Genomic DNA, 27881 nt, shown 5'->3' with positions numbered 1-27881 from the left:
CAAGGAAAGGAATCTGCCATCCATACCTGGCCTGGCCTACCCACAAATCTGTTCCAGACCTCTCTGAACTGACAGAAGGCACTAGGCTTTCAGCCACTGCATATCAGGCTAAAATAAATACGAGGCAAGTTTATTAAGAAATAAGATTACACCGGATCCAAAATAAGTTTGCAGATACTTTCTTAATTCTCACTATTTCTTTAAAACTGTTCTTCTCAAACCATAATACCAAAGGTCATTATGTTGCATTTTGCATAAGTACATGCCTTTGTACCCATGGAACTGTGCCTCACTGCAATAGCTGTGACAGAACTACATAAGCTGAAGCAATAAAGCAGGGATAGCTTTCAATATTTATTCCTTTATTCAGGTAGCTTCTGCCGACAGATCTGCCTATAAAGATGTATTTTTAAGGTGTGATAAGCTGCTCCAGGGAATCTAACTTTCACGAGGTCAGAATGTCCCAAAGTGCTTTACAGCCATTGATGTACTTTTGAAGTGTAGTCACTGTTGTAATGTAGTAAACACGGCAGCCAATTTGCACATAGCAAGCTCCCAAATGAGATAATGACCAGGTAATCTGTTTTAGTGATGTTGATTGAGGGACAAATATTGGGCAGGACACCGGGATAACTCCCCCTGCTCTTCTTCAAAATACTGCCATGGGATCTATACATCCACCTGACAGGGCAGACAGGGCTTCAGCTTATTGGCCCAGAAATTCGGGTCTCCACAGGTGAGTACGCACGGGGTACTCACCCGTAAGCCCAATGGAAGTGCCGGTTTCCTGCATGCACTGCGCATGCGCGGGAAACCGGCACTTCCATTCCCCTGAAAGAAGGGGTTCACAGGTGGAACGCGTGCACCGCAGAGGCAGCTCGTGTGCATCGAACTTACGTTTTTTTTCCAGGTTTTTCCGGGAGGGTAAGTATCCAGCAGTTACACTTTTAAAAAGCAGGCGCAAGGCCTGCTTTTTACAAGGTAAGTGGTGAATTAATTAAAATTAAAACATTTTTTCCACAGGTTTATTATTTTTAAATACTTTAAAGAAAGGTAAGTTTATTTTAGCCCCGTTAGAAAATGTAATTAATTTTTTCAAAAATTTAAATTATTGTTTAAAATAGTTATTTCATGTAATTTATAGTTATTTTAAAAATGTGATGTTTTTTTTAATTTATTTAAGATTTAGTGATGTTTTGGGGCTTATAGTATTTATAGGTTTGACAGCTCTTCCTGTCAAACTTATGACTGAAGCATTCCCTGCTACCATTGGCTCTCCATGGCCCACGTGATCCCAGGGGACGCATCAAACTAACTGCGCCCCTGGGATACGCAAGCACTGCGCGCCGGCAGTTGGAGGAGGCCCAGGATTGGAATCCCACGCGGGCCCACAGCACAACGGCTGGCGCACTAGCTAAGTGCAGGTCGGAGGCTTGCACCCGCCGGAAGCCCCTGACCCGAATTTCTGGGCCAATGTCTCATCCGAAAGACGGCACTTTCAACAGTGCGTCACTCCCACAGTGCGATCATCCTGGCTGAGACACTCCTTGTTGCGACTGGGGTTTTCCACCTCTGCACTCACTAGCTGTGTCAGGGTTGGTGTCGCGGGACCATGTAGACACGGGGCCGTGCTGTCAGGGCGAGGCTGGTTCTGGACCCAAGTGCAGACAGACGAGGCGAGAAGCAGGTATACAGTCTTAAATAACAATACTTTACTAGAATCACACAGGTAAACAGTTACAAAACATAGGAGGTCAAGACAAGCTACCACATAGGCAAATGGCTAGTCAAGATAGGAACTCAAGACAAGCTACCATGAGGCAACCGGCTTGTCAAGACTGAGCTCAAGACAAGCTACCACAGGGCAACCGGCTTGTCAAGATAGGAACTCAAGACAAGCTACCATGAGGCAACCGGCTTGTCCAGACTGAGCTCAAGACAAGCTACCACAGGGCAACCGGCTTGTCCAAACTGAGCACCTTGTCAAGACTGAGCAACTTGTCAGCACCTTGTCAGACCGAGAACAAAGGGAAGAACCACAGAACTTAAATGCAAGCAAAAACATAACACAGATAAACAGTTACAGACATAGGAGCTCAAGACAAGCAACCACTGGCAACTGGCTTGTCAAAACTGAGCACCTAGTCAAGACAGAGCGCCTTGTCAAGACAGAGCACCTTGTCAAGACTGACTCCCTTGTCAGGACTGAGCACAGAGGGATGAAGCCACAGAACTTAAATACAAGCAAAAACAGGTGAAACCAATAAACCAGATAAAAGGCAGTTAAATAATAAACACAGGAGAAACTAGTAGCAATTAACAAAGGGAAACCAACCAGTGAAGGTGCCATCTAGGGGTTACTGAAGGAAGTGACCGGCACCCTCACAAGCTGGTGACTTTCTGTCCGTTCGCTATCAAGGGAGGGGGAACTGCTGAGTGTGGGCACACAGACTCCAGACCCACGCGAAGTTCAGCCCCAAGAGGGTGGTGTGAAGTCCAGGTGACGGGCTACAACTCTTCCCTCACGTACAGGCCACGCAGTCACTACCTGGTGGTCTGTTAAACTGCAGCCTCAAATATTGTTTTTCGGGAGAGGTATAGCCTCTCAAAAGTGAGTTGCATCCATTTATTTTTTTTAAAAATCATGAAATATATTGTAAACAGGAAGGTTGCATATTTCCGCATAATTTGAATTTATTGCCACTTGCCGAGGGATTTCCTGACATAATCCGTAGATTCAGTGGCCAGGATTTAGTTATTGCATTTCTGTGATTTTTTTAATGAAAGCAGTTATTAAAATTCATACAAACAAATTCTGTGTGGCATAGAAAAATTATTAGGTTGGCACTTTCATCCATAATTCAGACTTTTTATTCAAGCAAATAATAACGTGAATTATTGTCCCCATTATTCATGATTCTGTTGACAATGTGAGAGATGCTTCCCGGATGACTGTACCTCTCCCGTTGCCATGGGGGAGGAGAGGAGACACTTCACTGGAGTCTGGTGGGGGGCGCTGGGGTGGATCTTTTTATGGGGGCCCATCCTGTCGGGCAGTGCCCACCTGCTGAAAGTGGGCGCCTTTCCTCTTCCAATAGTTCAGTGGAATTTGCGCTGCCTGCTTCAGTATTGAACCAAACAGACCAGGAGAGTCCCAGGCTCGATGCCTGGCCTGTGCTGAGCTCGCTGATCTCACCTAGGACAGCAGCAGTAGTAGAAGGAGAGAACTTGCATTTATACAGCGCCTTTCACAACCTCAGGATGCCCCGAAGAGCTTTACAACCAACAAAGTACTTTTGAAGCGTAGTCACTGTTGAATGAACTCGAAACCCACTCAATCCAGACGAGAGTGGTGGGCAGACGCACAACAAGAGCTGACCTGTCTTACATGTGGTGATGGGGCAGCAGCATCAAAGTCTCCGGTCTAGCTCTCTGCCAGTGCGGCTCCTCAATAGCAGTGCAGGATCACAGCTTCAATAAAACCCCAGTGAGCCAGGATAAAGCTGTACCGTATTCTCTACCACAGAAGGCCGTAGAGGCCAATTTATTAAATATATTCAAGAAGGAGTTAGATAGATTTCTTAAGGCTAAAGGGATCAAGGGATATGGGGAGAAAGCAGGTACTGAATTTGGATGGTCAGCCATGATCTCATTGAATGGCGGAACAGGCTCGAGGGGCCGACTGGCCTACTCCTGCTCCTATCTTCTATGTTTCTATGTAACAACCACAACTTGTATTTATATAGCGCCTTTAATGTAGTAAAATGTCCCAAGGTGCTTCACAGAAGCGTTATCAAACAAAGTACCCTTTGGGTATCATACCCACCGAGCCTGAAACACACACATTGTAGTAAAGTTCGTCCACCTGTTGGCTGAGTTAACAGCCCAACACCTGCCATCTGCACTGATATCTCCCTCTCTACTCCTGAAGGTGCTACTACTGGCGGATGGTTCCATGCACATTGATTACTCTCTAGTCCTCTTGCTCAAGTGGCGTTTCTTCATGTGTGAGCCTAGACAGTGATTGTGGACAGGTTATTTAACAATGGCTGCATCGCAGCCCAAACCCGATCCCGTCCTCACCTGTAGTCCACAGACAGTCCAGCAGGGGTCACTGGGACTGGGAATCCTTGCTTAATAATTTTACCTTCACTAACCTCAGCATTAATGCAGTCACCAAATTCACCTGAGCTAACTCAGCAAGACCGCTGAGTAAATCTTTCTGTGGCTCAGTAAAGAGAGAAGAAAGAGTTTTAAGGGCTAGAAATTCCCCTGCTGTGCGCCGCCTGTTAGCGCCTGCGGTGGGGCGATAATGGGGCGCTAAGGGGTTACCGACCGGGCATGCCCAATTCAGTGACGCCCACCAACTTCCCTGGCATTTTAGAGCTGGCGCTAACACCGCCTCAGTCTCTAGCGCCCTGTAGATCGTGACATCATCAAGTGCGCAGCGCCCCGTTACCGCCCTGGATGTGAACTTCGCTTCCGTTCCCTGCTGCATTGCCAGCGTCAACAACAGCAGCAGCAGCAGGAGCTGTCACCTCGGCTGTCCGCTTGGGGAGCAATAATTAAAGGCAGCGGTGGTCGGACCAGCCAAACTTTATTCTTCGCACCAGTCTGGTGTCTGCTGAAAGTTTTATGAGCCTCATTGCTGCGCGATGCCTGAGCCCTCCACTCTCGGAGAGTGACTGGGGCTGTAATGGAAGTCGCGCAGGTCCCCTGGACCCACAGAACTAGGAGAAGAAGAATGTTGCAAACCATCATTGGCCCTTCCCTTTAAGCGAGGGACAGAGCCTCTGATGCCGGCAGCACTGCACTGCACATTCTTCAGCGCTCTGTCACTACCGCCCCGCTCTCGGACTTTAGCGCCCTAAGAGACGTGGTTAGCGCTTGATTTAGCACTCCACTTCCCTGTAAAACTGAATTTTGCGGGAGACGAGAATGATTAGCGCCTGGCGCAAATTTTTCAACTTTTAAAGTTTTAGAGCCACAAACGGGGCTATACCGAATTTCTCCCCCCTTGCATTTATATAGCGCCTTTCATGACCTCATGACGTCCCAAAGCACTTTACAGCCAAATAATTACTTTTGAAGTGAAGAAACGGGCAGCCAATTTGTGCACAGCAAGGTCCCACAAACAGCAATGTGAGAAGTGACCAGATAATCTGTGACATAATAAAGACTCACTACGCACTTGGTTGTACATAAAGCAAGGCTTTAATCGACTTGTAACAAAACATGGAGGTCTAGTTAGTAGTCACTAGCTTCCTGTTTCCAGATTGTCTCTGGCCAAGGTGGGCCCACGCCCGAGTATTTATACTCCTTGGACGGCGCCCTCAGCTGGCCGTTCAGTAGTACTTCCTGAGTTACTTCTTGTAGAAGTTGCGATTTATGACAATCTGTTTTAATGATGTTGGTTGAGGGATAAATATTGATTACGACACCAGGGAGAACGCCCCTGCTCTTCTTCAAAATAGTGCCATGGGATCTTTTACGTCCACCTGAGAGAGCAGACGGGGCCTCGGTTTAACGTCTCATCTGAAAGACGGCTCCTCAGACAGTGCAGCACTCCCTCAGCACTGCACTGGAGTGTCAGTCTAGATTGTGTGCTCAAGTCTCTGGGGTGGGACTGTGAATCCACAACCTTCTGACCCAGATGCGAGAGTGCTACCAACTGAGCCGTGGCTGACACCGCAAAGATTACAGAGCGAAGAAAGAACTTGCATTATTAGGAGGGGAGCCACTCAGTGCAGAATACCCAGACTCTGACCTGCTCTTGTTACCACAGCATTTATGTGGCTGGTCAGGTTGAATTTCTGGTCAATGGCGACACCCAGGATTTTGATGGTGGGGCATTCAACGATAGTAATGCCATTGAATGTCAAGGGGAATGATTTTTAAAAAGAATGTATTCATTCGCGGGATGTGGGCATCGTTGGCAAAGCCAGCATTTATTGCCCATCCTTAATTGCCCTTGATAAGGTGGTGGTGAGTCGCGCCCTTGAGTGCCTTCAACACATGAACCGCTGCAGTCTGTGTGGTGAAGGTACTCCCACAGTGCTGTTAGGGAGGGAGTTCCAGGACTTTGACCCAGCGACGATGAAGGAACGGCGACATATTTCTAAGTCAGGATGGTGTGTGACTTGGAGGGGAACTTGCAGGTGGTGGTGTTCCCATGTGTCTGCTGCCCTTGTCCTTCCAGGTGGTAGAGGTCGCGGGTTTGGGAGGTGATGTCGAAGAAGCCTTGGCGAGTTGCTGCAGTGCATCTTGTAGATGGTACACACTGCAGCCACAGTACGCCAGTGGTGGAGGGAGTGAATGTTTAAGGTGGTGGATGGGGTGCCAATCAAGCGAGCTGCTTTGTCCTGGATGGTGTCGAGCTTCTTGAGTGTTGTTGGAGCTGCACTCATCCAGGCAAGTGGAGAGTATTCCATCACACTCCTGACTTGTGGCTGGTCCAGTTAAATTTCTGGTCAATGACAGATGGTAGAAAGGCTTTGCGGAGTCAGGAGGTAAGTCACTTGCCGCAGAATACCCAACCTCTGACCTGCTCGTGTAGCCACAGTATTTATGTGGCTGGTCCAGTTAAGTTTCTGGTCAATGGTGACCCCCAGGATGTTGATGGTGGGGGATTCAACGATAGTAATGCCGTTGAATGTCAAGGGGAGATGGTTAGACTCTCTTGTTGGAGATGGTCCTTGCCTGGCACTTGTGTGGCGCGAATGTTACTTGCCACTTATCGGCCCAAGCCTGGAAGCAGTCCAGGCCTTGTTGCATGCGGGCATGGACTGCTTCATTATCTGAGGAATTGTGAATGGAATGGAACTGAACACTGCGTAATCATCAGCGAACATCCCCACTTCTGACCTTACGATGGAGGGAAGGTCATTGATGAAGTAGCTGAAGATGGTTGGGCTTAGGACACTGCCTTGAGGAACTCCTGCAGCGATGTCCTGGGGCTGAGATGATTGGCCTCCAACCAGGCTGCTTTAAACTGGACCTGCTATCTGAAACATTGTCAGAGATTGATTGTTAAGGGAGAGTCTATAAATGTCCTGCTCAGAATGATGTAAAGCAAGCAGCTTTTACTGTAAAGGGACATCTATAAATGCTCATATTAATCATCATAACATTCATTGAAGACCTGAGAGCAGCTCCAGATAACCCTGCAACCCAGAGTCACCCTCACCACACAGCCACAGGAGGAGGGATGGGAAGGCGCAAAGGTCAGAGTGAAAAGTTAAGAAATAAGGACCGTAACCATGACTACAGAAACTGGGGCAGACTGGCTCCCCCGAAAGGGTGGGATTCTCAGAAAAAGGGGAGGTTGATGATAGAGCACCACGGAACCATTCACAGAGACACTTGGCAATTCTTTTGGTTTCCCATATTGCCAATCCACCCCATACAGAAGGCTGGTAACTGTTTCAGGCTGGAGCTCTGTTCCTGCTCTGTTGTCCGATTCACAAAGCCTAATCTCCAATCATTTAAGTCGTTCTGTTTCTCAGACATGTCCCTCTCCAAGTATCAGGTCATTTCGACAAGGGGGATAGCACAACATGTTATTGGGGCATTCAGTGAGACTTGAACTGCTAAAACCAAGGATGAGAATTTTAAAATCAAGGCATTGCTTAACCGAGCAAGCACAGAGGTGATGGGTGAACGGGACTTGCTGCGAGTTAGGACACGGGCAGCAGCGTTTATGGCAATGCTCGGAACACTGCCTGAAGGATGCCTTCATAGTCGTGCTTGGAGCAGAGCAGTTCTTTGCCCAGAGCGCTGGGCCCAAGTTTCCTGAGTCCACACCAGCAGCAAAGAGCCTTCCTCTGTTAGAAAATGTATCCCAAGGAGTTTGAAACACCTCTAGAGCTTGATCTTGGCGTCAGAAGATCTCCAGGAGCTGCGGTTCTTCCATTATCATCCTTGTTTTCAAATTCCTCCATGGCCTCACCCCTCCCTATCTCTGTAAACTCCTCCAGCCCTACAACCCTCCGAGATCTCAGCGCTCCTCTAATTCTGCCCTCTTGAGCATCCCCGATTATAATCGCTCCACCATTGGTGGCCACGCCTTCAGCTGTCCAGGCCCTAAGCTCTGGAATTCCCTCCCCAAACCTCTCCGCCTCGCTACCTCTCTCCTCCTTTAAGACGCTCCGTTTTGGTCACCTGTCCTACTATCTCCTCATGTGGCTCGTGTTTTGATTTCTTTTTGGGTTCAATAAAGACTCATTTCTTGAAAGAGAAAGTTGTTTTAATCTAAAGTCTATTCAACTCTTTTTAACAGCCTTTTTACAGAACACTCTATACTGTGATGCAGCTAGAATCAAAGTGAAAGTAAAACTCTCTGCCTTGCTTCTCTCGGTCACATGACCTCTGCTGGTCAGGCATAAGTAATCAATACCTGCAATCATGCTATTAAGACATCATAATCGAACAGGCAAATAACATCACTATTTGCTGATATCATTACATCTCCCTTTCTTAAAACAAAAGTATTTTACTTTTAACTAACAACATGTTTTCTTTGTATTAATCTGCATTTTAACTGTAACACTTAATGAACTTACATTATCATTATCATGATCAAGGTTTTTTACCCTTGCTTTGTGTGTTCACATGAAATATGTCAATACACTAGAACTAGAAGAAAGAATAAGATAACATTACTTCCTTCTTTAACAATAGTCCTTAAATTTGCTCAATGAGTCTCTCAGGAGGCTTCACGTGTCTTGAGGATTTTCTGATTAATTGTCCTTGAATCTGAGTTGTTGCCTCAGATGATTGGTTCTCAGCTGTGTGATCTGGTTGTTCTTTGAACTTCCTTACTTTCTCCCCCTCTTTTGTTTTCAGGAGTTTCTCCGGGATGGGTAGGTTTGACCTTAGCCGACGTCCCATCAGGAGTTGGGCTGGTGACATACCACACTCGAGCGGCGTTGTGCGGTATACAAGCATGCTTTGGTAGAAGTCAGTTCCACTGTCTTTTGCCTTGTACTTCAGTCTTTTCACTGTGTTTGCGGGCTCTCCTGGGTCAACAGCTCTGGACAACATGTCTGCTGTATACATCAGCTTACCCGGTGTGTACGCAACATTCAGTTCATCATAGACTGTCTCTCTTTCACTTTCCACAACGAGGACTCTCTTTACCAGGTTCAGCCTCTCACAGGCTTTTAAACCTAGTATGGCTTGCACATCCTTTGGCACGATTAATGCTAGCGTGTGCTCTCTGTCCTTGTGTGTTACTTTGACAATGCATTTTCCTTTCACTGGTATATCAGTACCTGAGTATCCAGTCACTTTCACTTGTATTCTATGTAACTTTGGTCTGGGTCTAATTCTCTTAAAATCGGTCTCTGATATCACATTAACTTGTGCTCCAGTATCCAATTTAAATGGAATGTGTATGTTATTCACTTTTAGTGTCAACATCCAGTCTCTTTCTTCTTTTTTGTTTTCAGACACCACATCTACATAGAATTCCTCTATCTCGCTTTCATCTACTGTATGGACCTTGCTTTGTTGCGCTTCGTTCTTACAGCAACGGGCATAATGGTTGTTTTTGTTGCATTTATTGCATGTTTTACCATATGCTGGACACTTTCTTGGTGGATGCTGTGTACCGCATCGATTACATGACTTCTGATTGTCTCTTTCATTTTCGTTTGCTGGCCACGTCTCTTTTTTCACTTTGGCGCTCTCTTTGTTAAACGGTTTGTATCCGTTCTTTCTCACTGCATCCACGTTGCAGCTACTGTCACTGAACAGCTCCTTTGCCTGCAACTTCACAGTCTCTGTAACCCTACACAGTGCTATGGCTTTTCCCAGGTCTAGATCTTGCTCTCTTAGCAGCCTTTCCCTTAGATCATTAGCTGGAATACCACACACCAGTCTGTCTTTTATCAGCGAGTCTGTGAGTCCCCCAAATTCACACGATTTGCTCCGGTTTCTCAGTTCAGTCACATACTGATCAATAGTCTCACCGATTTTCTGTACACATGTGAAAAATTTGTGCCTCTCAAAGGTCACGTTGCGTTTAGGTATGCAGTAGGCCTCAAACTGTTCCATTATTTTATCTAGCTTCATTTTGTCTCCATCAACGGCAAATATGAAATTATTATATACCTCCAGCGCTGCATCACCCACTACATGTAAAAACACGGACGATTTCTGTTTATTACTTTTATCGTCAGCTCCGATTGCTGATAAATACAACCCTACACGTTGTTTGAATCTCCTCCAATTTTCAGCCACATTACCGGTCAATTGAAACGTCGCCGGTGGGGGTAAACCTTCCATTTTTTCACTTCGTTAGCTATTCTCTAATGGTAAGCAACGATGTTCTCTTTTGGCTTGCTAATATGTGGAGAGCTGATTTCGCATACTTGCCACAACTGCTTTCACTGTCCCACCAAGTTGCTAACTTCAGATTTTTTCTCTTTCAGCCACTTCTGACATCATGTTTTGATTTCTTTTTGGGTTCAATAAAGACTCATTTCTTGAAAGAGAAAGTTGTTTTAATCTAAAGTCTATTCAACTCTTTTTAACAGCCTTTTTACAGAACACTCTATACTGTGATGCAGCTAGAATCAAAGTGAAAGTAAAACTCTCTGCCTTGCTTCTCTCGGTCACATGACCTCTGCTGGTCAGGCATAAGTAATCAATACCTGCAATCATGCTATTAAGACATCATAATCGAACAGGCAAATAACATCACTATTTGCTGATATCATTACAGCTCGGTGTCAAAGTTTGTTTGATAATCGCTCCTGTGAAGCGCCTTGGGACATTTTACTACGTTAAAGGTGCTGTATTTGTTGTTAAAGGTGCTATAAAAATTCGAGTTGTTGTTAGGCACAGGACAATTCAGTGTTTCGTACGGTGCGCTCTCAACATTTCTGAAGCATAAAACCACACACTAAGGCCTCGATATTTATGGGGAGGCACATTTGGAGCAGCGGGGGGTGCGGGAGGAGTTCTGGATGGAAACCCAGCAGCAGATAGTAACTGCAGGAGGCCTGTTAAATGTATTCGGCACATTTCCCGCCTGGCAGCCCTGCCTATCGGGCAGGAAGCCTACAGCAGAAGGTCGTAGCCAGGGGCCAGAGAGCAGGTAGGGCGGCTGGGAGAGATTTGGTCAGAGGGGATCTCGTGGTGAGGCGTGGGGGAGAGATCGCGGCGGGGGTGAGATGGTGGTCGGGGGGCCAAAGCGTAGTCGGGGGGTGGGGGGTGCGGTGGGAGCAGGTCATGCGCAGGGATGAGGAGGAGAGCACGGAGGTGGGGGGAGATCGGGTGGAGTCAGCGATCGTGGAGCAGGTGAGCTTGTTGGGACAGCGGGAAACACTCCTGCTCCTCCTGGCCCACAAGCAGTGCTGTAAATGCACTTACCTTATGGATCCGAACCTTCGCACCTCCTTTTACCTGCTGGGGTTCCTGAGGCCCGGGAATCCTGACCGAAATGGGTTAAAAAATAAAAAGCTTGTTAAAGTGGAGGCACACAGCCTCCTTATAAGCTTTAACTGACTGACTCGCCTCCTGAAGAGAGCGGATTGGTCGCCCGCACCCCCGTCCCGCCTCCATTAAAACCGGAAGTGGGCAGGTTCGAGACGGGAGGAGGTCGGGTTTGAAATTTTAAAAATTTTAACTTCTCACCCAACTCAAATCCACCCACAGTTGGGGGTTAAAATTACCCCCTAAAATTCTGAACTTCACACTAATAATCCTTCGCTTTATAGAAACATAGAAACATAGAAGATAGGAGCAGGAGTAGGCCATTCGGCCCCTCGAGCCTGCTCCGCCATTCAATGCAATCATGGCTGATCATCCAAATTCAGTACCCGGTCCCTGCTTTCTCCCCATACCCCTTGATCCCTTTAGCCTTGAGAAATATATCTAACTCCTTCTTGAATATATTTAATGAATTGGCCTCCACTGTCTTCTGTGGTAGAGAATTCCACAGGTTCACCACTCTCTGGGTGAAGAAATTCCTCCTCATTTCGGTCCTAAATGGCCTACCCCTTATTCCTCTCATTTCTCTCTCTGGTGGAATTGAGGTGTCAATCTGTTGAAGTTTACAGTGAATTTTCGCCATCAACACAGCAAGCCTCAAACTAAGACCTACCTCCCCCTCACCCCAGCCCCCCATATTGGGTCCATGGTCAGCTGTTAGACCGCCCCTGGTTTGCAGGCTGTTTAGTTTCAGTGGCTCCGTGTGACGGGCTCAGACAACGTACAGTCTGCAACAGGTCGGGTTGACAACTCTGATTGGACATATTCCTGGAGATGCCATCACATGACCTCCAGCCAACCACCCCGCCATTGGTCACCCGCCACATCCATTGTCGCGGGGCCCCGCCTCCCCGCACCGATTGGAAAGCGAACAGGCTTCATCACCCGATTGGATGATTCGTGACTCGTCAGTCAAACAGCCACTGATGTCCAGTTCCAATATTTTTCTAACGAATCAACAGAAGTGTTCAAGGAAAATGAAAAAAATCACTCAGTTCTTTCAATGCCGCTGTGATATTTTTTCTCCAGCCGTTGCTCGAGGCAGTATCCTGGAAAAGAAAGTTGGACTTGCATTTATATAGCGCCTTTCACGACCACTGGACGTCTCAAAGTGCTTTACAGCCAATGAAGTACTTTTTGAAGTGGAGTCACTGTTATAATGTGGGAAACGCAGCAGCCAATTTGCGCACAGCAAGCTCCCACAAACAGCAATGTGATAATGACCAGATAATCTGTTTTTTGTTACGTTGATTGAGGGATAAATATTGGCCAGGACACCGGGGATAAGTCCCCTGCTCTTCTTCGAAATAGTGCCATGGGATCTTTTACGTCCACCTGAGAGAGCAGACGGTGCCTCGGTTTAATGTCTCATCTGAAAGACGGCACCTCCGGCAGTGCAGGGCTCCCTCAGCACTGCACTGGGAGTGTCAGCCTACTGCTCAAGTCCCTGGAGTGGGACTTGAAACCACAACCTTCTGAGATTAAACTTCAATTCCTGGAGACTCCCAGACAATCCTGGAGGGTTGGTGATCCTGTCATCCTATTCTAACCCTACCAAGGAGGTGCTGTAATGATCAGAGATGCGATCTTGTGATGTGGGTGTTGAGGTGTCAGATCAAAGCCTCCTGACTGCCCCTGGGCCCGAGGGATCAATGCAGCCATCAGAGTGAGAAAGATTAATCACCCGGAATATTGAGGCTGGGAACCTTCTGGAATATCGGCCCTACAAAGGATGATCTGATCCCAATGACTGTCTCCCAAAGTCTATTGATCCATGGACACAGTGGTAAAATAAAGAAATACTTTACCAAGGTCGGCAACTCTTCGACTGAGTGCTGTCTGGAGCATTCTGTGAATTACCTCAAATTGCAAGTCTATTTTTGGCTCTATAATACGACGGCCATCTATAATCTAAAAATCTCTCCCCTAAATCATCCTCAACCTAGCAGGTCCGTCATTTTATACTTTTACAGTCGGTTGATATCAGGCTGCCAATTTAAATCGACACAACTATTCAGAGCTCTCAGTCCTGTGAAATACTTTCTGTTTACATCGCGCAGAAACAACAGTGAATAAACCATCACCAACTCAGAGAGTGTTACATTATGAGATGTAACAGGGAGTGTTACAGTGAAGGGCATGGGGTATATCAGAGTGTAATAGTGAGGGGTGTGGGGTATATCAGAGTGTTACAGTGAGGGGTGTGGGGTATATCAGAGTGTTACAGTGAGGGGTGTGGGGTATATCAGAGTGTTACAGTGAGGGGTGTGGGGTATATCAGAGTGTTACAGTGAGGGTGTGGGGTATATCAGAGTGTTATAGTGAGGGGTGTGGGGTATATCAGAGTGTTACAGTGAAGGGTGTGGGGTATATCAGAGTGTTACAGTGAGGGATGTGGGGTATATCAGAGTGTTACAGTGAGGGGTGTGGGGTATATCAGAGTGTTACAGTGAGGGGTGTGCAGTATATCAGATTGTTATAGTGAGGGGTGTGAGGTCTATCAGTGTGTTACAGTGAGTGGTGTGGGGTATATCAGTGTTACAGTGAGGGGTGTGGGGTATATCAGAGTGTTACAGTGAGGGGTGTGGGGTATATCAGAGTGTTACAGTGAGGGGTGTGGGGTATATCAGCGTGTTACAGTGAGGGGTGTGGGGTATATCAATGCGTTGCAGTGAGGGTGTGGGGTATATCAGAGTGTTATAGTGAGGGGTGTGGGGTATATCAGTGTTACAGTGAGGGGTGTGGGGTATATCAGAGTGTTACAGTGAGGGGTGTGGGGTATATCAGCGTGTTACAGTGAGGGGTGTGGGGTATATCAATGCGTTGCAGTGAGGGGTGTGCAGTATATCAGATTGTTATAGTGAGGGGTGTGGGGTATATCAGAGAATGTACAGTGAGAGGTGTGATGTATATCAGAGTGTTACAGTGAGGGGATATGGGGTATATCAGTGTTACAGTGAGGTGTGCAGGGTGTATCAGAGTGTTACAGTGAGTGGTGTGAGGTATATCAGTGTGTTATAGTGAGGGGTGTGGGGTATATCTGAGTGTTACAGTGAGGGGTGTGGGGCATATCAGAGTGTTACAGTGAGGGGTGTGGGGTATATCAACGTCTTACAGTGAGGGGTATGGGGTATATCAGAGTGTTATAGTGAGGGGTGTGGGGTATATCTGAGTGTTATAGTGAGTGGTGTGGGGTATATCAGTGTGTTACAGCGAGGAGTGCGGGGTATATCAGTGGGTTACAGTGAGGGTGTGTGGTATAACAGATTGTTATAGTGAGGGGTGTGCGGTATACCAGATTGTTATAATGAGGGGTGTGGGGTATATCAGTGAATGTACAGTGAGGAGTGTGGGGTATATCACAGTGTTACAGTGAGGGGTGTGGGGTGTATCAGTGTGTTACAATGAGTGGTGTGGGGTATATCAGTGTGTTATAGTTAGGGGTGTGGGGTATATCATTGTGTTACAGTGAGGGGTGTGAGGTCTATCAGTGTGTTATAGTGAGGGGTGTGGGGTATATCAGAGTGTTACAGTGAGGGTTGTGGTGTATAGCAGAGTGTTACAGTGAGGGGTGCGGGGTATTTCCGAGTATTACAGTGAGGGGTGTGGGGTATATCAGTGTGTTACAGTGAGGGGTGTGGGGTATATCAGTGTGTTACAGTGAGGGGTGTGGGGTATATTAGTGTGTTATAGTTAGGGGTGTCGGGTATATCAGAGTGTTACAGTGAGGGGTTTGGGATATATCAGTGTGTTATAGTCAGGGTTGTGGGGTATATCAGTGTGTTACAGTGAGGGGAGTGGGGTATATCAGGATGTTACAGTGAGGGGTATGGGGTATATCAGAGTGTTACAGTGAGGGGTGTGGGGTATATCAGAGTGTTACAGTGAAAGGTGTTGGTATATCAGATTGTTACAGTGAGGGTGCGGGGTATATCAGAGTGGTACAGTGAGGGGTGTGGGATATATCATTGTGTTACAGTGTGGGGTATATCAGAGTGTTACAGTGAGGGTTGTGGGGTGTATCAGTGTGTTACAGTGAGGGGTGTGGGGTATATCAGAGTGTTACAGTGAGGGGTGTGGGGTGTATCAGAGTGTTCTAGTAAGGGGTCTGGGGTATATCAGAGTGTTTCAGTGAGGGGTGTGATGTATATCAGAGTGTTTCAGTGAGGAGTATGGGGTATATCAGTGTTACAGTGAATGGTGTGGGTTATATCAGAGTGTTACAGTGAGGGGTGTGGGTTATATCAGAGTGTTACAGTGAGGGGTGTGGGTTATATCAGAGTGTTACAGTGAGGGGTGTGGCGTATATCCGAGTGTTACAGTGAGGGGTGTGGGGTGTATCAGAGTGTTACAGTGAGGGGTGTGGGTTATATCAGAGTGTTACAGTGAGGGGTGTGGGGTATATCAGAGTGTTACAGTGAGGGGTGTGGGGTATATCAGAGTGTTACAGCGAGGGGTGTAGTGTGTATCAGAGTGTTACAGTGAGGGATGTGGGTTATATCAGAGTGTTACATTGAGAGATGTGGCGTATATCAGAGTGTTACAGTGAGGGGTGTAGGTTATATCAGAGTGTTACAGTGAGGGGTGTAGGGTGTATCAGAGTGTTACAGTGAGGGGTGTAGGGTGTATCAGAGTGTTACAGTGAGGGGTGTAGGGTGTATCAGAGTGTTACAGTGAGGGGTGTAGTGTGTATCAGAGTGTTACAGTGAGGGGTGTGGGTTATATCAGTGTGTTACAATGAGGGGTGTGGGGTATAACGAATGTTACAGTGAGAGGACAGTATGTATGGAACACATACAATGAATTAGGTTTCTTCCATTGCAGGTTGTTGATTTTGGAGTTTGATCTGCTGTGTGTTGTTTCAGGTGGGCGAAGGGAGGCCAGTCACTGAGAGGAGTTCTGGGTGAGATGTACGAGACAGTTGTCGACTACACCTTCTTCACAGAGCCCGTGTCCTGCGCTGTGTCGAACCCGTTGGGAAGTACAAACATCAGCCGGACTGCCGACGTGTACTGTAAGGAATGTTTAACCTGCGCTCGCCATTCCCCAGTCTCCCAACTCTGTCATTCCCCACTGTCCCAACTCTCACCATTCGCCAGTCTCCCAGCTCTCGCCATTCCCCAGTCTCCCAGCTCTCGCCATTCCCCAGTCTCCCAGCTCTCTGTTATTCCCTAGTCTCCCAACTCTCTGCTATTCCCCAGTCACCCAGCTCTCTGCTATTCCCCAGTCTCCCAACGCTCACCATTCCCCAGTCTCCCAACTCTCAGCCATATCCCAGTTTCCAAACTGAAAGATAGCTGAAGACAGCGGTAGACCAGTTCCTCAATAGCTGGGTCGCTGGGCATTTTGTTGGCACCCCGCCACACTCCACCATCGCAACCTTACCCAGGTTCATTGGCCTCGATAATAAGCCCTCCACTACGGGCTGGACAGGTTCGGGGGGGCGGGGGGGGTGGAGATGATAAATGCCAGAACTCTACAACTCTAACCCACCGCGCACACGCCCGTTACTGTTTCTACGACAGCGGATATCGGGGGGTTCCGAGTCTCCCGCCATTGGGAGGCGGGACCGTCATTAACATATTTAAATCAGACTCCCACAATGCAATTGGGAGCCCATTTTAAAACTCACCTCTGCGCCACAGGTTGCCCAGGGGTCGCGTAATATCTCCTTATATGGCTCGGTGTCAAATTCCATCTGATTACGCTCCTGTGCAGCGCCTCAGGATATTTTACTATTTTAAAGGCACTATATAAATACAAGTTGTTGTTGGGATGCAGCCCCAGCTCTGCTGAAAATGTGCACAGACCCCTTCTTCACCTCCTCTCACCCCTTCTCTCCATTTCCTTGTGCAGTTGGACCCCGGCTGACCTCCGAGCCCCAGTCCCTGTCCGTGGACCTGGGGTCGAGCGCCGTCTTTAACTGCGCCTGGACCGGAAACCCGTCCCTCACCATCGTGTGGATGAAGCGAGGCTCCGGGGTGGTGAGTATGGGAACTGGCACTGGCCAGCAGCGGGTACGTCACATCGCGCCCCGGAGTGGCCTGTCTACAGAGTCTGCATTTACCCCTTCCCTCGCCACTCAACCCCTCCTCAGTGCGGGTGAGGCCAGGGGCACCGTGTGAGAAGACCGATGCGGGCATCTCATTCTACCACTCCCTGGGGCATCCCTTTGCCACCATTTCACCTTAGCTGGAGTGCTTGTACAATGAGTTTTAATTTTAATATTCATTCTCGGGATGTGGGCGTAACTGGCACATTCGGCATTTATTGTCCATCCCTAATTGCCCTTGAGAAGGTGGTGGTGAGCCGCATTCTTGAACCGCTGCAGTCCGTGTGGTGAAGGTGCTCCCACAGTGCTGTTAGGGATGGAGTTCCAGGATTTTGACTCAGCGACGATGAAGGAACGGCCGATATATTTCCAAGTACACAAATGATTTATGATCCTGTGACTGCAGTGCAAGGACACCAGCCCCAGGGGGCAGTCTAATCTTCACAGGCTACCTACTGAGCAGTCTATTTATTTCACACTTTGATGTGTTTTTTTGACAAAAGTGGTTGTGCTCTGAATCGGCTGGTCTCAGCTGGGAGCTGTCGCTAGGCACGGCAAGCGACTTAAAGAGTTGCTGGGTTAAATGGGGGCAGAACCAGCCAGGGTCCCTGTTCCTGATCACCGACCAGGGGAAGCGGGCACGTGTGTGTGAACATTGGCTGAGTTTTGGATCGGGCACAACTGCGATGCCCCATGTAGCTGAATAGTCTGCCCATATGCCTTGGCCAATTGTGACAACCCCCAAGGAAAGACCCAGCAATAATATAAAATGCAGTCTGTGGATAAGCTGACAAGTCCCTTGTGCCTGATACACAGCTCAGCATGTCCCTGTGTGTACATGTTGTAAGGGATCAATTATTATAATGGAATGCACTGCCACATTTATATCCCCACTTTCACATCCTCCAGACGTCCCAAAGCATTACTTTTGAAGTGTAGTCACTGTTGTAATGTAGGAAATGCAAGTCAATTAATGCACAGCAAGATCCCACAAACAACAATAAATGACCAAATAATCTGTTCTCACTTGTGTTGATTGAGGGATATTGGCCAGGACATCAGAGAGAACTTCTCTGCTCTTTTCCAATAGTGCCATGACATCCTTTTCATCCACCTGAGAGGTCAGACGGGACCTCGGTTTAACGTCTCGTCCGAAAGACAGCACCTCCGACAGTGCAGCACTCCCTCAGCACTGCACTGGGAGTGTCAGCCTAGCTTTATATGTTTCAAGTTTCTGGAGTGGGACTGGAACCCACAACCTTCTGATTCAGAGGCGAGTGTGCTACCAACTGAGCCAAGGAGCTTTTCCCACCTTTTCCATCAGGATTCAGGCACGGGGATCAGTGTCAACCAGCACACATGACGGAGCAGGACTCTCGGCCACCCATGCGCAAGGACACTGAACACCCTCCCAAATTGCACAGACAGGGTCCTTTAGCTGACCGGGACAGACGGCCTACACCTGTCAGGGCGCACTAAAGATGGTGGCCTCCCCTCCCCCAGTCCCCTCCGCCCTGTGACCTGGTCCTTGGCGCTCTCTGAACGCTGACCATCGCCTGTCCTTCCTCACTCGTGTTGCTGGTTCACTGATGGATTGAAACATGAGCAAACAGCACCACATAGGGGCGAGTGGTGATGTTGCAGCAACATCCTCCGCAGGCACACGGGAGTTAGAAAGAAAAACTGGGAGTTCGGGAAAACGGAATAAAAAACAGAAAAGCTGGAAAGTGTACGATGGATCCGTCGGCATCTGAAAGAGGAAGTGGGACCGCTGTCTGAGGGCACTGAAGGGTCACGACCAATGTTCCCGTTAAGCTGAGCAGCCACACAGTGTTCTGGAGGTCCCGCACAGACTCTTAAATGGAGAAAACTGCGCAGACATGGAAGTTTGAATGGGCCACCGAGCCCGTTAAAGGGGCCACGCACCCCTAAAAAATTTTTTGAGGGAACATTGGTCACGGCCTGGCATATTTCTTTCAGATGCTGATGGGCCGGCTGTGTCTTTCCAACATTTTCTGCTTTAACTTCACACACAGCTCTCGGCCTCACCCCATTGCTGAGGAGCTGCCCCAGAGGGAGCAATGGAAAGTTACCGCTGGCGTTTCCCACTGTCCTGTAATGCGGTGCATACCCTGCAACGCTCCCCGCATTGAACTCTGACCTCTCCCCCCCCCCCCCCCCCCCGCTTCCTTTAGGTTCTCAGCAATGATAACATCATGACTCTAAAGGCCGTCGCCCAGGAGGACGCCGGAAAGTACGTGTGCAGGGCAGTTGTGCCGCGAGTTGGTGCCGGGGAGAGGGAGATCAGCCTGATGGTCAACGGTAAAATGCTCCTCTGCTCCCAGTTTACAAACCTCTAATGTACTGAGTCACCCTGTGCTTACGCACACACATACATGCACACACCTGCACACAGACATGCACACACCTGCACACAGACATGCGCACATGCACAGACATGCACACACATGCACATACACACGTGCATACACATACATAGATACACACGCATACACATACCCACAAAGACACGCACAGATGCACGCACACACATGCACATGCACGCTCATACACACTTATGCACTTAGGGACACACAAATACACTTAATTACACACATACATATACATGGACATGGTAACAGATATATGTGCAGGCATACTTAATCAACAAGCAACATCAGGGCACACTCGGCACGTAATTACACTGAATATAATTGCAGTTTATTAGTGGTCTAATATATAGATATAGATAATGTGCAGGCATACACAATTGCCACACGCAGACAGGTATACAGACACACATGTACAGAGATACTGACACATGCAGACACACATATACCTCTATAAACAAAAGTACATTGCTGTTAAGAGCTTTGATCAGATGAGTGGAATGTTGTGTTCGAAGGTTGCTTTTATTCAGCAAGCAGCGAGTGCTGGATTGGAGTCTGTGGCTCTGTGGGGTAATGAGCGGTGCTATTGCTGCTTTCCGCACACTCCTCGGAGCTCCTCGCTGACACGCTTCCCAAAAGTGCGTCTGATCGCGCTTTAATGTGCAGACTCACTGGTCCGACATTGAAACCACTTCTAAAAAAATGTCGGGCAACCCGCGTCCTCCGAGGTCAAATATTCTCCTTGAAGAAGAAAAAAAATCAAATAGAAGTGCGCGGTTCAAATTCTGTCGCGAAAACAAGAATTTCTTTTAAAAATTAAATTCGCAGAAAAATAATGATATTCCGGGAGTCTAAAATAAAACCTCGCCAGAAAGACCGAGAGGGTCGGCTGGACCACATTTCCAGTGAAGTTCCCTCGCTCCTTCCCAACCAACCAGCACAAGCTTTGCTCGTTGAAATTAACGAAGGGAGAAACTAAATACTCGGCGCCTTTTGATGTGAGGTTTGCTGCGAGTTCGTTCGTTATACATTGTCTGAGCAATTACCCTTTAAAATATTCATTAAAATGCAAATTTATTTTAATTAGACCTCTAATAAACAGCAATTATATTCAATGTAATTATGTGCGGAGAGTGCCCTGATGTTGCTTGTTCCTTTGGAGAGGGTGTATTACAAGGAGGGCTGTGATGGATGAACAGTCTAATTTAATAAAGTTGTTTGATGAATTGTGTGTGTGTGTGATTTGTTTTTTGTTTGGGATTTCAGGACCCCCCATCATCTCCAGCACGCAGATGCAACACGCTCTCCAGGGCAAGAAGGGGCAAATCAAGTGCTTCATCCGCAGTACCCCTCCCCCCGACCGAATAGTGAGTGACTCCGCGATTCAGACATTCCCTCACGCAGACTAAATGACCACCTAATGATCTCACCCTGTTATATCGATTAAAATGCCGTGTTAGAGCAACTCTTCAATGTCTGAGCGATTCTGTCAAGTGAGGAGCATGAACTGGGGAAAAACAAAGAGTTGCATTTATATAGCGCCTTTCACAGCCTCAGGATGTCCCAAAGTGTTTCACAGCCAGTAAAGTACTTTGGAAGTGTAATCACTGTTGTAAGGTAGGATACAGGGCAGCCAATTTGCGCACAGGAAGATCCCACAAACAGCAATGGTGTTTGTCGAGGGCTAACTCTTGACCAGGGAACCAAGGAGAACTCCCCTGCCCTTCGATTGAAATAGTGCCCTGGGATCTTTTACGTCCACTTGGGGTCTCGGTTTAACTTCTCATCCGAAAGACGGCTCCCTCAGCCCTGGAGGCTCGGCCCAGATTTGTGTGCTCAAGTCTCCGGAAGGGGACTGGAACCCCACAACCATCATGGCTCAGAGGGGAGGGTGCGGCCAGCGGAGCCGTGGCTGACACGGCCTCAGGTTTGATCGGCAGTCTGTGCTGAGGGAGCTGATGGAAACTGGGGCACTGTCATTAGCCTCGGCACCACGAGCTGAGAGGGCTGTGGAAAATTAGCCAAGGCTCCTGTTCCTGATCACTATCCAGTGACACCTGGTGGGAAGTGTTGGGAGTTCGATCAGACTGAGTCAATTGGGGAGGAACAAACACGTGAATTTCAAGTGAACGTCAGTCCCGACGAAGGGTTTCGACCTGAAACGTTGACTCTATTTCTCTCTCCACGGATGTTGCCTGGCCTGCTGGGTTTTTCCAGCATTTTCTGTTGTTGAAGTGAATTTCAATGAATGGAGTTAACCCCCGCCCTGCACATGCAGCTCTGTGCTCTGCTGTCTGCAGCATGCATCCCTTCTACTCTCTGGGCCTCCTGACTGTACTTAAAGTATTCAGCTGGCTAACAACCCTGGAGAGTGCGATTGACCGGGACATCCCCACATTCTGCAAACCGGCAAGGCACACACTTGATGATGTATTCGGAAGGACAGAGTAACAGGAGGAGGCCATTCAGCCCCTCGAGCCTGCTCCACCATTCACTCAGATCACGGCTGATCTGTATCTACACTGCCTTTGCTCCCTTTCTCTCGATACCCTTACCCAACAAAAATGCACAATCTCAGTCTTGAAAATGTCAATTGTTCCCCTGCTTCCACGGCCTTTTGGGGGGAGTGAGTTCCAGATTTCCAATACCGTTTGTGTGAAACTATACCCTGCCCTCTGATCTGGATTCCCCACCAGAGGAAATAGTTTATCTGTATTTACTTGAAAAGTAAGCGCAGGGGACCAATTTAAAAGCAGTAATATTCTGGAGCCTGCAGAACTTGCCTCTTTTGAGGAGATTGTTAGGACACAAACCCCAGGGAGGTTTTGCCTCCGTCCATTCACTGCTTGTCTCCCAGATTCTGGCAAAGTCTGGCTTCCTGTAACATGAGTACAGCCATTGTACCAGGCCCCTCTGGTCATTGCTGGCTCCACCCGGACTGTAGCTATTGAAGCTGATCGGCACAAAGCCGTGAGCAGTTTTCCTGATACGGGCAGGCAAGGCTACACACTAGACTCAGTGGGGGAAAAATTGGGTGAGTAGCGCCACCTATTAGCGCCTAAAGAGGCAGTCAGTGGCTGTAGCGCCACTGGCTGCGTCTCCCGCGATATTCAGCAGGGGCGCTAATGGTGGCGTTAGCCATTTGCGCTGCGCCGCCACCGATGACGTCATTGGTGTGCGTAGTGCCCCATTCGCACCCCGTTCATGATATTTGGTTGCGCCGTTCGCTACCCGCGCCCGGTTCACGGGGCCTTGCTGTGCCGGCAGCGACGCAAGTTAAGGTGGAGGTGCGGGGCTGCCGCCTTTTTCAGCGGCCGCCTGCCAGCACCTCCATCACCGGTCTCCTGACCCCCCTCCCCCCCCCCCCCCCGCAGCATTGCCGGCTGTTTCCCGAGAGCCCGGCACTTCTCCTAGGTGCCGGGCTCGTTTGCCGGCACTCGCGAGCGGGGATTGCGCTGTTGCAGGCCCCTCCCCCTTAACAATGGGAGGAAGGCCTGCAGTACCGCAGCGTGCCGTGCCGCAGCATATGGCGCTGTGGCACGTTGCGCTGCGATATTCAGTTTCAGCGCCCTAAGAGGGACGCGAAGCGCCTCGAGCCTCGCCTCGTCTCCCTCTAGGGGCAATGAAACTGAATATCTGACGATCGCTAAAGCCTCGAAAGCTGCGCTAAATCCTGCGCTCAGGCGACTTTGGCGCCACTTTGGCGCCCCAACCCAATTTCTAGGCCCTAGACTCTTACAGCACAGCAGGAGGCCATTCGGCCCATCATGCCTGTGCTGGCTCTTTGAAAGAGCTCTCCAATTAGTCCCACTCCCCCCTGCTCTTTCCCCACAGCCCTGCAAATTTTCCCCTTCAAGTATTTATCCAATTCCCTTTTGAAAGTTACTTTTGAATCTGTTTCCACCGCCCTTTCAGGCAACGCATTCCAGATCACAACTCGCTGCGTTAAAAATTCTCCTCATCTCCTCTCTGGTTCTGTTGCTAATTACCTATAATCTGTGTCCTCTGGTGACTGACCCTCCTGCCAGTGTAACAGTTTCTCCTTATTTACTCTATCAAAACCCCTCATAATTTTGAACACCTCTATCAAATCTCTCCTTAACCTTCTCTGCTCTAAGGAGAACAACCGCAGCTTCTCCAGTCTGTCCAGGTAACCGGGAGCAGCACTTGTAAAATCAGCCAGGTCGGGGCAGGGCGAAGTCGGGATGGAGGGGAGGGGTGGGAAGTTACCAGGCCCTGCAGAATTGTTCCCCAGCGGGAGCCCGCGCCTTCAGGAGAGGAGGGGAGAGGAAAGATGAACAGATCAGAACACTGAGCGTCCTGTTTGCAGCAACAGCGGAAAGCGTGGGGTATTTTCAGGAAGGGGTTGCCTCCTCCAGCCCTACAACCCTCCAAGATCTCTGCGCTCCTCCAATTCTGGCCTCTCTGCATCCCCGATTTTAATCGCTCCACTATTGCTGAGGCCCTAAGCTCTGGAATTTCCTTCCTGAACCTCTCTCTGCTACTTTAAGACGCTCCTGAAAACCTACCTCTGAGCAAGATTTCGGTCACCTGTCCAAATATCTCCTTATGTGGCTGAGTGTCAAATCTTGTTTGATTACGCTCCTGTGAAGCGCCTTGGGATGTTTATTTACTACACTAAGGGCACTCTATAAATGCAAGTTGTTGTTGGGATTTTCTCTCTGGCTCTCTTCCCAAGGCCAATCAGCCGGCCGCCCCCTCCCGACAGCGCAAGCCTCCACCAGCAAGGCAGCAGTGCAGAGAAAAATCAGGTAACGGTTGCAAAAAAAATAAAAGGCAAAGAAATAAAAAGAAATAGAATTTCTGGCTGTACAGCTTACACCGAGAAACATCTGGTGCAGTGAGCACAATGTGTGATTAGACTTGTAGCACACCCATCAACGTGTGACAGCTGTACAGATGTTCGATTTCTAATTAGTTCCCAGGCTAATGGTTTTTTTATTGCAGTGAGAACCCTTTATGGATCAGCGGGAATAAAACTGAATCATTTCAGAAATAAGAATGGGTGGTGCGTCGTCCCTCGAATGTCTGCTGCAGGCTTCGAATCCACTGCACTCGTTTCAGAGCTGCGTCGATTAGTCCAAGGGGCTGAGAGAACAAGAAGCGTTCCTCCTCTCGAACTACACACAATGCCATTACTGAGCGATTATTACTCGCCTGTTAAATGGTCACTCTAATTGAATCGGCTCAGGGAAATACAGCAAACAGTTGTGGAAAGTCGCAATGAAGAGGTTTTCACCCAGTGATTACTGGAGGATTCTCTCTAAAAATGCGCTGTGCAACAGGAGGGTTTATAACGCCAGCTTTCAGCCCCATGGTTTGCTTAGGATGTGGAAGTGGCTGGTGAGCGATTGCCCAGAATAATGGGTAAGGCTCCTTTCGTGATTCAGTGCCGTCAGTTCACTCTGGGTTCACTCTGGACTCGATGCTCTGGGTTCACTCTGGACTCGATGCTCTTGGTTCACTCTGGACTTGATGCTCTGGATTCACTCGGGTTCACTCTGGGTTTACTCTGGACTCGATGCTCTGGGTTCACTCTGGGTTCACTCTGGACTCGATGCTCTGGGTTCACTCTGGGTTTACTCTGGACTCAATGCTCTGGGTTTACTCTGGACTCAATGCTCTGGGTTCACTCTGGACTCAATCCTCTGGGTTCACTCTGGACTCGATGCTCTGGGTTCACTCTGGACTCAATGCTCTGGGTTCACTCTGGACTCGATGCTCTGGGTTCACTCTGGACTCGATGCTCTGGGTTCACTCTGGACTCAATACCCTGGGTTCAATCTGGACTCAATGCTCTGGGTTCACTCTGGGTTCACTCTGGACTCGATGCTCTGGGTCCACTCTGGACTCTGGGTTCATTTTGGGCCCAAAAACAATCTTTATCAAAGTTGTATTTTCCCTCTTCCCACCCAGGTTCGCTGCCTCCCCACTGGTGCTGGGTAAGGGTCCCATGGACACTGAACACCCCGCTGACCCCTCGTCTCTCCTGCCATTCTTTATGGTCAGGCCTAGATAGTGAAGGAGAGTCTTCACTTCACCATCTCCCCCCTCCTCCCAACAACAACAACAACTTGTATTTATATAGTGCCTTTAACGTAGTAAAGCATCCTAAGGCACTTCACAGGAGTGAATAACTAACAAAATTTGACACCAAGCCACATAAGGAGATATTAGGGACTAGAAATTCAGTATGTTAGCGCCTCCCATTAGTGCCTGGCGGGGGTGCTAGCGGGGCGCAGCACCCGGGCGTTAGCACCCAGGCGCGGCAAATGCAACGACACCCGTGAGCTTCAGTGCCGGTTTAGCGCTCTCTTAGCGCCCGGGCCTCTAGCGCCTCGCAGATTGTGATGTCATAAAGTGCACAGCGTCCCATTATCGCCCCGGATGGAAAATTGACCCTTGCCCCCTGCTTTATCGCCTCGCGCCGACAACGCCAGCAAGAGGAGGCGTTGTGAACTCGGCTGGCCGCTTCGGGAGCGGTAATTAAAGGGAATGCTTTTCAGCTCACGCAACTTTTATTATTTGCACCAGTCTGGTGTCTGCGCCAAGTTTTTAATGGCCCAGAAATTCGGGTCGGGGGCTTCCCGCGGGTGCAAGCCCCCGACCTGCATTTACCTTGCGCGCCGACCGTTGAGCTGTGGGCCCCCGTGGGATTCCGATCCTGGGCCTCCTCCAACTGCCGGCGCGCAGTGCTTGCGTATCCCAGGGGCACAGTTAGTTCGATGCATCCTCTGGGATCACGTGGGCCATGGGGAGCCAATTGGAGCAGGGAATGCTTCATTCATAAGATTGACAGGAAGATCTGTCAAACCTATAAATACTACAAGCCCCAAAACATCACTAAAACCTCAAATAAATTTTTAAAAAACACATTTTTAAAATAAACTATAAATTACATGAAATAACTATTTTAAACAATAATTTAAATTTTTGAAAAAAAATTACATTTTCTAATGGGGCTAAAAATAAACTTACCTTTTTTAAAGTATTTAAAAATAATAAACCTGTAGAAAAAATGTTTTAATTTTAATTAACTCACCACTTAACTTGTAAAAAGCAGGCCTTGAGACTGCTTTTTACATGTTTAACTTCTGGAGACTTACCCTCCCGGAGAAACCTGGAAAAAAACGTAAGTTCGATGCACACGCGCTGCCTCTCCGGCGCACACGTTCCACCTCTGAACCCCTTCTTTCAGGGGAACGGGAGTGCCGGTTTCCCGTGCATGCGCAGTGCGTGCACAAAACCGGCACTTTCGTTGGGCCTATGCATGAGCACCCCGTGCCTACTCACCCGTGGAGACCCGAATTTCAAAATGTTTCACTGGTGCAAGATGTCCAAGCCCTCCACTGTGTGAGAGTGTTTGGGGCTGTAATGGCAGTCGCCCAGGTCGCCTTGCAAAACAGAACTGACGACAACTAGCTCGTGCAGCATCATTGGCCTTTCCCTTTAAGCGAGGGAAGCAGCTCTGCGATGAAAGAGTGCCGTTCACAATTCAGTCGAAATTGTTTAGCGTTCTGCCGCTACTGCCCCGCTCTCGGACTTTAGCGCCCTAAGAGAAGTGTTTAGCACTTGATTTAGCGCTCCACTTCCCTCTTGGAACGCTAAAACTGAATTTTGCGGGAGGCGAGAATGGTTAGCGCATGGTGCTAATTTTTCAACTTTGAAAGTTTTAATGCCCCAAACGGGGCTGTACCGAATTTTTCTCCCGAGGACAGGAATAGGTGGGTTTTAAGACGTGTCTTAAGGAGGACAGAAAGGTAGAGAGGCGGAGAGGATTAGGGAGGGAATTCCAGAGCTCAGGGCCGAGGCAGCTGAAGGCATGGCCGCCAATGGTGGAGCGATGAAAATCCCAGGTAGCACAATGCCTGCTGGGAGAGAGCTACACCAGCAAATTGCACATCGATGGACTGTGTGTAGGT

The 27881-nt window shown here is 48.5% G+C and overlaps 1 protein-coding gene across 1 annotated transcript in view; it reads left to right on the top strand.

The window, feature by feature from the left end:
• The window catches only part of kirrel3a (kirre like nephrin family adhesion molecule 3a), a 164702-nt gene that overhangs the window by 67812 nt on the left and 69009 nt on the right, over positions 1 to 27881 (top strand). The window contains exons 3-6 of the mRNA XM_085968236.1: positions 16362 to 16510; positions 17353 to 17513; positions 19744 to 19870; positions 21205 to 21305. Coding sequence (XP_085824362.1) covers positions 16362 to 16510; positions 17353 to 17513; positions 19744 to 19870; positions 21205 to 21305 — 538 coding nt within the window. The remainder of the gene's footprint in view (positions 1 to 16361; positions 16511 to 17352; positions 17514 to 19743; positions 19871 to 21204; positions 21306 to 27881) is intronic.

Source organism: Somniosus microcephalus, chromosome 26 (genome assembly GCF_052327205.1).
Source record: "Somniosus microcephalus isolate GS21.2 chromosome 26, FLI_Smic_1.0, whole genome shotgun sequence".
Taxonomy (NCBI): Eukaryota; Metazoa; Chordata; class Chondrichthyes; order Squaliformes; family Somniosidae; genus Somniosus; species Somniosus microcephalus.
Note: the sequence above shows the minus strand (reverse complement) of the source record. Positions and strands in the feature narration are given on the sequence as shown.